Source organism: Columba livia, chromosome 2 (assembly GCF_036013475.1).
Source record: "Columba livia isolate bColLiv1 breed racing homer chromosome 2, bColLiv1.pat.W.v2, whole genome shotgun sequence".
Lineage (NCBI taxonomy): Eukaryota > Metazoa > Chordata > Aves > Columbiformes > Columbidae > Columba > Columba livia.
The window spans coordinates 70625089-70637313 of record NC_088603.1 but is presented as its reverse complement, the minus strand read 5'-3'; the positions used below and the strand labels follow the sequence as shown (position 1 = coordinate 70637313).

Below are 12225 nucleotides of genomic sequence, written 5' to 3'. Positions count from 1 at the left end.
CATCCTCCCACGTCTATCCCTTCCACCTCTAAAAAAAAAAAGTGTAATCAGGAGGGTTTCCAGGCTTTCCTGAGGAAGCCTGATATAATAAAGATACTTAGAAATCTCAGATTGCCAGTCTATGGGGTAGCGAAGTCCATATACTGGCATCTTAGTCAGACTTCGGGTTTTCTGGGTGGGTGCTGACCCACATCTGAGGACCATGGACACCCACTAGTCAGGACATCAGAAGTCCAAGGGCCGGAAGCCTAATACCCCAGGTTTTGGGAAGTTCACCTTGTGTTTTTTCCCCTCAAACATGGGTTTCAGTTAAATGCTTTTTCATCAGTCCAGGATCAGTCTACCTGGCAGGACTACAATGAATTCCATGAGCTTGGCCTATTGACAGATTTCAAAAGGAAGTTAGTGAGGTACTAAGCCCTTCTGACAAGTGCAGATTTCTGTCTATACCCTTGTTCTTCCTCTGTAAAATGAAAATGCCCATAATTCCTACTACAGAACATAAATGAAATAAAAACCATTATACTAAGAGACTGTAGAGATGCTTAAACACTCAGATAATGAATACAGCATATATGTAGCTCACCTATAATAAAGTCACTCACTTTTAAGACAAGGTGTAAAAGAGACATTGCCAGCTTTTGTATTCTTGACCTGCAATTCTCAGTAAAACAAAACAAAAAAAATACTCATTTGAACATCACAGTCATTTCAAATCTTGGCAAATGTCAAAAAGGAGTAGCCAAGTTTCAGCTGAGGAAAGGTCACCTTCAATTCTGCATTGCTCTTAGATGCACATATTCACACAAGTATTACATTAACAAAGAGCAATCACACAGGATTATACAATGCTTAGTAGGCTATGGTTTTGATGAGGGGAGGTCTGCAGGTACCGTCGGGATATAAACTACAGTATTATCCGATGAGATACAGCAGGCAAATGAATGTGCATTCGTGTTTTATAAGACTGAGGTGTGATCCCACTAATTAAATTCCTGGTCGAAGGGTAGATTTGTTATCATCTTAGGTAGTACCACATTTTACCCACGTGTTATCCAACATTAACCAAAGAAAAACTGATCACTCCATCATCATATAAATTGATCTCTCTGTGACTTGGCAAGGAGTCAGAGCAGTGATGATATTGACTCTGTAAGAATATTAGATCTAATGCCCAGAGGCATTAACTTTTGTTTAACCAAAAGGTAAATCTCTTGATGGAAGGTAACATTTTATTACTATCCACCTGCAACAAATAGCTTATTTGTTACTACTATAACTCAGCTGCTGGTACTGAAAAGCAAAACTTGCACTTTACTTTCAGAGGCTCTTGAGTAATTCTCATGGAGGTCATGGATCAAAACTGATTATTATAATTGTGATGACCAAGTCTTGCAAGGTGCCAAGCCCAGCACAGAGAACTAACTGTAGCAGCTGAATCCTACAGAGGGACAGAGGTTGTGAACAAATTACGTTTAGTTAAGAGTACTGACCAAATTGCAGGAAGATGACCAAGCAGGAAAGATGTTCTTGACTTCTGGGACAGTATTTGATCCTTAAAATTGCCCCACTAATAATTTATTCTCAGAGAACCCATATAAAGCCAAGTAATCACTTTTATTGTCTCAGTTCAGAAACAGCTGGAAATCCTAGAGCTGGTACTTTTCCATAGCATTTGAATTGAAGACTGCCAAGATTATATTGCCAAAGGCCCATCAAGTGCAATCCCACCCTAATCATCACTGTTTGCTTCATCCTCTGCAGAGTCTCTCATCTTTAGAAAGCATCTTGCCTTTAATCAGACACATTAAGCCAGCATCACATCAGGTCTTTCCTTGCATGTTTTTCTGCTCTGCAAGATCAAGTTCTGCCCATGAGTGTGTGTCCCTGATTTGTCTCATGACAGATGTTTTTCTGCTGCATTTGCATGCCCTGCCTTGGTTGTACCTGCTCAGCTTCCACCACACACAGTCCCTAAGTTATGATTTTCTCTTGAGAGAGTTTATTTTTCTTTATTAAAAGCAAATGTCATTGTGACTTTTGAAGTCTTTAGGCCCAAAAGGTAGACTTCAGGGAAAAGAACTGTTTTCCAATTTAACATTTTTTTAATGTGTTTGTTAACAGAACATTGACATCTGCTTAATGTTTTTTTTTTTACAAGAATCTATCAGATGTCCCTTATGTATTTCTTCCCAACCTCAACTGTCAGCTTTTACATTTATGAAACAGAACATGAAGTAATGACACAACTTAAATATCCAGAGCTGAAATCTGGCACAAACATTTTAATTATTATTATTTTGGAAAGTACATCTGCTCTTTCAAAAACACTTAATCATGGTGATCTCACATATTGAGCTGCCGTTTAAACAAAAGCTATCCACTTACTGTAAAGGTACAAAGTAGAGAAGCAAAGCAATGAACTAAGGGATAGATAGTTAATAAATAGCTGTCTTCTTCGTGCTAATGCTCCCAGCAAAGGTCTAGTGCAAACCCGATGTCTCATTGGAGAGAATTTTTGGCAGTCTCAAAAGAAACAGCAGCAACTCAAGTGTGTTTCTGAAACTCAGTTACAAAACCAGTCTCACGTACTGTAAATTCTCACTTGCTATTTTTAACCCCTTGGGTCCCATGTTTTGTTTTCATTTTGTCAAAGCAAAGGAATGTGAGAGAGATGTCTATTAGACTCCTTCACTCAGCCTGAGGGTTAATTACTCAGTTTGGTAGACATTTGAAAATATTATGTTACCTCTAACGGCAAAATTGATAGAAGCTTGTTTCAGGCTCACTTTATGTCATTATAGAAGATTAAATTAACTAATCATAAATTATGCTGGCTAAAGTACATCTGCTACTCACTAAACTTGTAGAAGGAAGGAAAGGGTTTTTTTTCTGAAAAAGAAGTAAATGCCATGCAGCAAATTAAAGACCATTTCAAGTCAATAAATGTACACCCAAACAACAAAACATGGAAGCATCCCAAAGATGACAGCAACAAATTCTGAAGACCACAGCAGCAAGTCTAACACTGAACCTGTAGCTGCTGCATAACAGCATCAACACTGCAGTGCTGCAGGCATATATCCACAAATCAAAGAGTAAAGATGGTCCATTAAATAATAAAGAAAGTTAACTAAATAAGAAAAAGCATGCTCACAGTATTGTTAGATGTCTTTGAATACCAGTATGACGTAAGAGGTGCATGTTTGCAGCCCCTACTTCCAATTTCACATTCTGTTTTCTGTTCAAAGTGGTTCAATGCACCATTTCTGTTTAGAAGATAATACAGATTTTACAGCGATGCTCCTGTTATTCCCTGCATTGCAGGGTGCAGATGTGACAGCCGATACCATGTCAGTATGACTGAATTCCTAAACAGGGCATGGGCAACTCAAGTTAGAGACATGTGGGAGAAAGGAACAGAAAACATGGGCATTAAATACCTCTTCTGTGAAGTATAAAGTATAGATTTCCTATCTTTAAGCTCATGTTGGACCAGTTCAATCAATCACATTAAATGAGGATATTCTTTTTTAGGATAAAATAAGGAAGAAATGCAATACTGTATTATGTTATATGTGGATTCACATATCCAGTTGTCAGTTAAAAAGCAGAATGCTGTTTTCGAATGACCAGAGAGCTTGTTCCTGTCTAAGAAACAAGTTTTGCTGAACACCACCAAAAAGAATCCAAAACGAGCAGTCTCCCAGTGACCATGTGGAGAGGAAGGGAAAACAAAGGATTGAGAAATCTATTGTGTCCCTGCAGGTTTCACTATTGTGTTCCTCCAGGTGTCACAGAACCTCATACAATCTCTGGAGGCACCTGAAAACCCCAAACTTAAAGTATAAACTCTCAACATACTATGAAGTCTTCTGGAAAGGTGCAGCACTCTTTGTTCACTTGTTTCAAGGTTCCTACTCCAACAGTCACCTGAGGCAGATGATGCTCTTAGTATCATCTGAGATTTTGTCCCTCATGTTTCCTTGTCATGTCATCTTCTCTGAATAATATTTTCCAACCTATCTTCTATGCATGATGCGTATAGCCACAAAGAAGACAGCTACACAAGTATTTAGAGTGAAGCGGCAAGGAAGGGAGTTGTGTCCCTTGTCAACACGCAGGAAGCAATGAAGAGGTTTAGTCCTGCAATGAAAAAATTCTAAAAATTTCCTCTGAAAATAAAAGAAAGCTTAGATCACCATTACTCACTGGATAACCTATTTTAAGCCCATTAGAGCCAGTGTGCTGTTCTCATGTTGCTAATTAAAAATGATAGATTCATCAATTAATCTCTCTTCCTGTCTGCTACTCTTGGTATGAGATTCTTCAAAGGGACAAATGGTAGTTAGGTGCCCGTAAGTATCATTTCAGCCCTAAAAACTCATGCCTTTGTCAACGTGAACACAACATTATATCTTTAGACTATGAAGTGACAAAAAAAAAAAAGCCATAGGAAACTTCGCCACTCTGCAAAAACAAAACACAAATTTATAATTTGGGAATGATCTTATCCCCTGTACAATCGATATTGCTACATAAATCCTTCCTGGGCTCCAATCTGAGCTTGCACATTGATAGATGAATAAGCCTCTGTTAAATCTGTCAGAGAGAGATGTCCTCAGCTTACGCTCTTGATTGAAACTCAGTTGCAATACTTGTTATGCAGCAGCCAGAGACACTCTAGTATTTAAGAAAAAAGCAACCAAGGCAATCTATTTTTATTCACTTTGAAATGGAGACAAAGATAAAGGTCCTGCTGTTAGCTTAGAAAAGTGCCAGTCACATAAAGCAAGCCAATGAAATGGGTTATCTCTTCTCCTTTCAATATATGTATCACCAGACAGTGAAATAGAATTGGGGTGTATGAGGTTAACAAGCCAGCATCATGTTATGAAGCAAGTGATAAAATTGTCTTATAGTTCTTAACTCTGACCTGCTCCAGTGAAAAGCTGCCAAGCAGAATTATGTCATCCTGAACGTCTCTCTCAAACTGTTCAATATATGAAGGAATCACTTCATCTTCAAGCTCCCTGTGAAGGTCATGTGCTTTACAGGAGCTGACAGGCACCACAGAGTCTGGAAAATTTTCACTGGTGACATGGGCTGCTTGAAACAGAAGTGGCATATTATCTCTTAGCAAGTGGAAGTTCATTCACTGGTTAGTACCTTCTCAGTGCACATTTTTGGCCCACCAACATTTTAAGACAACAATTCATACAATAAAATGAACAGTAATAAATAACAGCATTAGAATAACTGTCAGGTTCTGAGTGCCTTTATCAGGAAACTCTCTTCAAAAGCAACGTCTGCATACAGGGATAAATCCAGCATGTGCAGTTTGTTCCTTAAATAATTGTAAAAAGGGATTCCCTCCATTATGACAGTCGCTTCATTCTCTTGTAAATCTTAAAAGAATTGGGGTTTGGAATGACTTTGGCTTTCACTCCTGAGGAAGAGGAGGAATAACTGCAAAAGGGAATTTAAGGCAGAGACACACCCAGAATTTCATCTTCCCCCCACTCACCCCAGAGGATCAGATGCCTCCCCCAGGTGTGTGTAGGCAGCTCCTGCCTAATTAATTGAGTCCATTTCTGCCCACAGCAACATCATTCCCCTGATTTCACTGCAGTAGCACATGCAGAACCAAAGGGTTATGCTGCACATAAATGAAAATAAATCCCATTCATAAAGTCAGTCATAAAGATAAGCTGTGTCTTTTGTTCAGTTTCATTCACTATGCTACATAAAAAATAGATCTTCATTGATATCTGCTATAGTACTAATACTAGTTTGGGTCATGAATAATAAAGACAACTATTTTTGCTCGTTCCTCCATGTTAAGATCACCAAGAAATGACATATATCAGGTTGTCCACAGCTGACAATATCTTTCTTGCTTCATATTTCTGGGTGTAAGTGCACATTTTTATAGTTTTCTGTGCCTTTCTGTGCAAGAAACTGCCATATCTAGTTGTTTGGTTTTCTCTTTGTCCATCCTAAGACATGAAAACAGTTAAAATACTTTTTTTTCTAACTTGCCTTTGAAGTCTCTCATTCCCTAATGAAGTCCAGAAAAGGAAAGATAAAACTAGGGCTATTAAAATTTTCAGTTTTGCTCACTACTCATTGTTTAATGACTTTAATTGTTGAGCCTCCCAAGTACTTAAATCACCTTAGTGCCACCAACACACAGGAAGTAGAGTGGCTTTTTATCTAATTACAACAGGATACAATTCAAAATCTTGTTGGGGGAAGTGTAGAGTACATATAAACAACCCAAACCATTACCTTAGGGTACACAATCTCTTCATGTAGCATCTTACAAGCCTAATGAAAAGTGATTTGACCTACAACTATTAACAGCAAAAACAAAACCATATTTACATTTAAATTTGCTGTAACATTAAGGGTTTGGCTGGGAGAGAGAAAAATCCAGGAAGTGCTGGAAAAGGAAAAAGTGCCAACAGCAGAAGGTAGAGCGTCACTTGTTCCCGTCGATGCTGTGTTGTACACAAAGGGCCATATGCTCAGCTGGTATAAATCAGCTGCTTTACTGTTTCACAGGAGCAGCGCAAGTTTACAACCTAGGAAGACTGCACATTCTCACCTCAGGATCCTAGCCCTTATATATTTCAATAAAAGGAGTAAAGACATTCAGTCCACAAAGATGACCATGCAGTGATTCATCAAAATATACTTTTTATTTTTTTGTTTTCATTGTTTCTGTGAGGAATCATATCAAGTGAACTCAGTTTTGGTTGAAGACACTGGGCTCATTAGCACGTTTCATGGAAAAAGAACAAAAGCAGAGAGGGAGAACATTTTAAAAGATTAAAAGATATATATGCTCATTTAAGCACAGCTGGAAAAAATGTTCATTTGCCTCGTCTGGAGACAGGAAGAGAACACTGTTCAACTGGTCTATTCCTTCCACACTGGCTTTGCAAAGAGACCTCTGAAGCATTGTCACCATCAGATTGCTCCTCATGTAAAATGACCCACAGGTTAGAGGCTTGACCTGCTGCCCCAGAGCAACACTTGACAAAAACAAAGCATTCACCTCCTCACTGTACAAAAGCGGCCACAGTGCTAAAAATGTTACTACTTTGTACATATGGGTCAAAACATTAAAATTTACAAGGAAATTTATTGATAGAATTCCATAAATGAATTAAAAACTGCCTTCTTCAGGTTGTTAGCACCTGCCTCAAATTTTTCATTGCCTTGACTGTGCTTAACACTGCAAGTCATACTTTCCATGTAGTTTAAATGCTGCTTCTCTTTAGCACAGGCTGTATTTGCATATGCTGTGCTGTAATTAAAACAATCTCTCTGGTACTAGTTTGGCTGCCTGTAACTTCATTTACTCCTGCATTTGTCCACCAGATAGCAGTGGTTTAAACACTGAGATGAGAATCTGAAGGATAGGTTCACCAACAGACTACACCTCAGCATGGGTTTGAATGTATAAAGCAGCTATAAACTCCACATGGAAAATGCATTTTAGCTGCCTGGGTCTAGAAGACTCTGTGCATCAATTGTAGCTAAAAAGGCTTACACATCATTTTCAAACAACTAACGTGCTGCAAAACATTGCACTTCATTATGGTATTCACCTAGCATCATTTTAGATGTGCACAGATCACAAACTTACATCGTTTGAGAGATATTATCCCTAGGTAAAAAAATACACAGTCTACATCTTTCTCTAAAAAACAACCAACCAATGTTGCCTGTAAGTTGCTTTATCTGATTTAACACGTACCACAAGAGTGACTAACAGGATACTCAGTGAAAAAATGCTTTAAATATACAATTATATAAAGTCTGAGCCATGTTCTTTCCTCTCCTTTGGGGATCATCTATTAATTAGGACTGTATGACTATGTGATTTTTCTGCTCAGTGGTCAAATGAAGAAAAGAAACAGTTCTGTAAGAATGGAACCAAATGAAGCCTAGTTTTCTATGGATTTTCTGGTGTTTAATAGGGGTCAAACTCCCATATTAGCTTTTCCCTCGGTGGAGACATTAATAATGCTTGTTTGCTCTGCTCAGCTGCCCACTTCCATAAAACTGGTAGGGAAGTCAGACCTGAGAGACATGTCAGAAAACAAAATGGTTTGGAAGAGGACAAGAGTTTCAAAAATTGTGAGGGAGAAACACAGGCAGAAATAAATACAGCCTGATATACACACGCAGAGGTGGAGACGGTACAAGCCTCATTTCCTCAGGAAAATCCTGTTCTTTTCTGAATTTTATTCACCGAAGCCAAGAAAAATTAAAAATTCCACTGGGATGGGGCACAGCATTCACCCACAGTACTAGCTCTGGTACCCATTATGGCACTTTTAAGAACTGGGGCATGTTCATATGCCACTTCTCCTGGGATGAAGCAGAGGAGAACAGCACACGTGCACCTTGTGTAAAAACTCTGGTAGTAATGGTCTCATGAATCAAGTGCATGTTAATACCTGTGAAAATAAGTGAAGCCAAAGTAAGGCTGTTGGCTTCAGGTGAAGAAATCTCTTCTCCTACACTTTGTTGTTTTGCTGTAGATGGAATATCAGTTTGCTGTTTCTAGTAAAGCCACAGAAATAATTTTCTCACCTGCCTGCTATTGTAAATCCTAATGTAGATAACTTCAAACATTGTCTGGCATAACTAGTGGATCTGACTGTGGCCCACCCATTTACAAGCTTAAATAAGGATTCAGATTTTTAGCTTTGAGCATATTAACAGTGCCATTGCCAGTCTTCATTCCTATGGGTAGAACATGCAATTCCTATGGGTAGAACATGCAATGAAACAGCCCAGAGAAAGCACACCACTTAAGTTACACTTAGAACCACATAAACATGACTCAAAACAAAAACATTTGAGGAAAAAGATCTTAGAGGCTCATGTTAAAGTCAACATCCCTTTTGCTTCTGAGTTCAAGCAGGTGGATTCCCCACCCTCCTCCCCACATACAGAATCAAGAGTTTTATTTTTCTTTATGCAAATGTTTTTGTTACTTACCTTGGAAATCTGGCATCTTGTTTTCTTCATCTAGAAGCTTCATCAGCTTATCATACAGGATTTGCTCATCAGATTTCACAGGATCTTAAGAAAAGAAAAGGCCATGAAATATCTATTGTTTCTTCCAGTAGTACTTCAGGAAACACTAATTTAAACTATAAAGAAAGATATTCAAATACAAAAGTTAAGAAATCATTTGACACTTAAAAATAATTTTCAGAGTTGGGTGTTGATGCTGGATGGACAGCAGGTACCCACCAGGCTGCTCTATCACTCTCCTCCTCAGCTGGGCAGGGGAGAGAAAATATAACAAAAGGTTCATCAGTCAAGGACAGCGAGAGATCACTCACTAATTACCGTTGTGGGTAAAACAGATGCAATTCAGTGAAATTAATTTATTACCAATCCAGTCAGAGTAGGATAAAGAGAAATAAAAAGCAAATCTTAAAGCACCCTCTTCCCACCCCTCCCTTCTTCCCAGGCTCAACTTCACTCCCCATTTTCTCTAACTCCTCCCCTTCGGCAGCATGGGGAGATGAGGAATGGGGGTTGTGGTCAGTTCATCACATGTTGTCTCTGCTGCTCCTTCCTCCTCAAGGGAAGTACTCCTCCCATGGTAGACAGTCCTCCACAAACTTCTCCAATGTGGGTCCTTTCCACAGGCTGCAGTTCATGAGCTGCTCCAGCATGGGTCCTTTCTACAGGGTGCCATCCTTCAGGAACAGATTGCTCCAGCCTGGGTCTCCTGAGGGGTCACAAGTCCTGCCAGCAAACCTGCTCCAGCCAGGGCTGCTCTCTCCATGGGTCCACAGGTTCTGTCAGGAGGCTGCTCCAGTGTGCATTTCCCACTGGGTCACATCCTCCTTCAGGAATCCACCTGCTCCAGCATGGAGTCTTACATAGGCTGCAGGTGGATCTTTGCTCCACCATGGACCTCCCTGGGCTGCAGAGGCAGAGCTGGCCCCACCATGGGCTGCACCACAGGCTGCAGGGCAATCTCTGCTCCAGCTCCTGGAGCACCTCCTGCCCGTCCTTCTTCACTGACCTTAGTATCTGCAGGGTTGTTTCTCTCACATATTCTCACTCCTCTGTTCCAGCTGCTGTTCTGCAGCAGTTTTCCCTGCCTCGTGAAATATGTTACCACAGATGCACTACCACCATGGCTGATGGGCTCAGCTTTGGTCAGTGGTGGGTCCATCTTGGAGCTGGCTGGCATTGCCTCTATTGGATGTGGGGGAGGGTTCTAGCAACTTCTGACAGAAGCAATCCATGTAGCCCCCCTGCTACCAAGCCTTGCCATGCAAACCCAATAGAATTGAGCTAGTTTCATAGTAGAGGTGACTGTCATTTTCTTCTGAGTTATGAAAGATAGTTTAAAATAAAATTTATATAATAATATATTTTTTAAAGGTAAGAAATATTATATCTTGATCTCAAATGAAACTGATTTACTAATTCTGCTAATAGATTAGTTGAAATTATTATTTAAATTAAAATTGTCAGATGAATTCTGTTTAACTCTTAAGAAAAATCAAAGTACTTTATTTCTTTTCTAATGTGATTTTGGATCTTTATTAGAAATTTTACCTTGCTGTCCATAATAATAACTCATTATCTAGTATGATTAGTCATTACATCAAATTATTAATTTTGATCTTGTCATTTGGTCAGTCATTCAAATTCCCAGTAATATCTACAGATTTTTAAAAGGAATAAGAATCACACACACACACGCACATCTTTTTCCATGAGACCTAAAAATCACTTCAAATGTCTGTATTGAAGGAAGTAATGACAAGTTGAAACGGTCTTCTCTTCAGGTCTCCCAGACTTCTTTAAGTTGTCAGTGAAGACAGGCATGAAGGAGACCAAAGAAATGCATAGAGGGTAGGTAAACTGAAGTATAGCTACAAGCAACCTTTGTCGGCTTTTTTTTGAGTGTGTGAAAGAGTCTCAAAGAATAAATTTTCTTTACCATGACATTTCAGAGCCAAGTTTTTCAGTTACACTGAGTGTTCAAAGAGGGAGGCTTCTGCAGACCTCTTCTGCAAGTACATCATCTTTTACATTTCTTTTAGTATGTAACATTGAAGTGTTCCCCTGGCAGGGAGAGGGAGGGTGGAGGAAGAAGCAAATCCATAGTGGGGTGTTGTTTGTTCTCAGGGCATTATCAACTCAGACAAACTTCCAGAGCAAATTTAATTTATCAAGTATAGAAGAGATAATTGCTAATATCTTCATTTTCACAGAATAACCCATTAAAGAATCCCATACAATGAACACATTAAAATGATATTTAACTTGTATAATAGAGTTAGTGGCTTAAGATTTGCTTTTCACCAGCTATTCTCTTCGGGCTTTGGGCCTGACTTGGTGAAGTCATAAGAAGAGTGTAACTTTAAAGTGTGCCCTGATTTCTTCATCTTGTTCTGCTTTCGTCTCTTGCTAGTAACTAGTTGCTATATGGAAAAAGAAAGTAAGCCATCATTGTTTCCAACCAGAGGATGAGCATGCAGGATCAGACTTCAGTTCTGACTGTCCTCCATCCACTATGTATATAGTTCCACCCATTTAACACTTCTGCAAGGAAAAGGAAAACAGATAACGAGCCTGGTTTGTAAGTGTCACCAAATCAGACTGGTTGAGGTGGAAAGGTACCTCTGGAGGTTATCTGGTCCAGCACCCTGCTCAAGCAGGTCTATCTACAGCCAAGTTGTCCAGGACCACGTCCAGACTAATTTTGAATGTCTCCAAGGTGGAAGACTTGCTCTTGGCAGAAATGCTGGTAATTATAAGCATTATAACTGCTCTGCAGATGTCAACACAAGCAACCTGAGGCCAGTACCATAGCTAACAGACCTTTAATAAACAAGTGTTATCCAGAACTTTCAGTGACATTTTTGTTGGGGAGAAAAAGGAGGTATGTCAAAGGATGGCTGTTCACAAATGGATCTCAGGTCTAGCCTGATATGCAAGTGCCTACAAACCACCTCTCCACGCCCACCCCTGAATCACAGAATCACAGAATTTAAGGGACTGGAAGGAACCTTGAAAGATCATCTAGTCCAATCCCCCTGCTAGAGGAGGAACACCTAGGAAGGTGTCCAGGTGGGTTTTGAATGTCTCCAGAGAAGGAGACTCCACAACCTCCCTTGGCAGCCTGTTCCAGTGCTCCATCACCCTCACCATGAAGAAGTTTCTTCT

At 39.6% G+C, this 12225-nt stretch overlaps 1 protein-coding gene across 1 annotated transcript in view; it reads right to left on the bottom strand.

Annotated features, from left to right (window-relative positions):
• LOC135578605 (orofacial cleft 1 candidate gene 1 protein homolog) overlaps positions 1-12225 on the bottom strand; it is a 44292-nt gene that overhangs the window by 9978 nt on the left and 22089 nt on the right. Inside the window, exons 6-7 of the mRNA XM_065053399.1 lie at positions 9022-9105; positions 4937-5106 (exon numbers count right to left, since the gene is read on the bottom strand). Coding sequence (XP_064909471.1) covers positions 4937-5106; positions 9022-9105 — 254 coding nt within the window. The remainder of the gene's footprint in view (positions 1-4936; positions 5107-9021; positions 9106-12225) is intronic.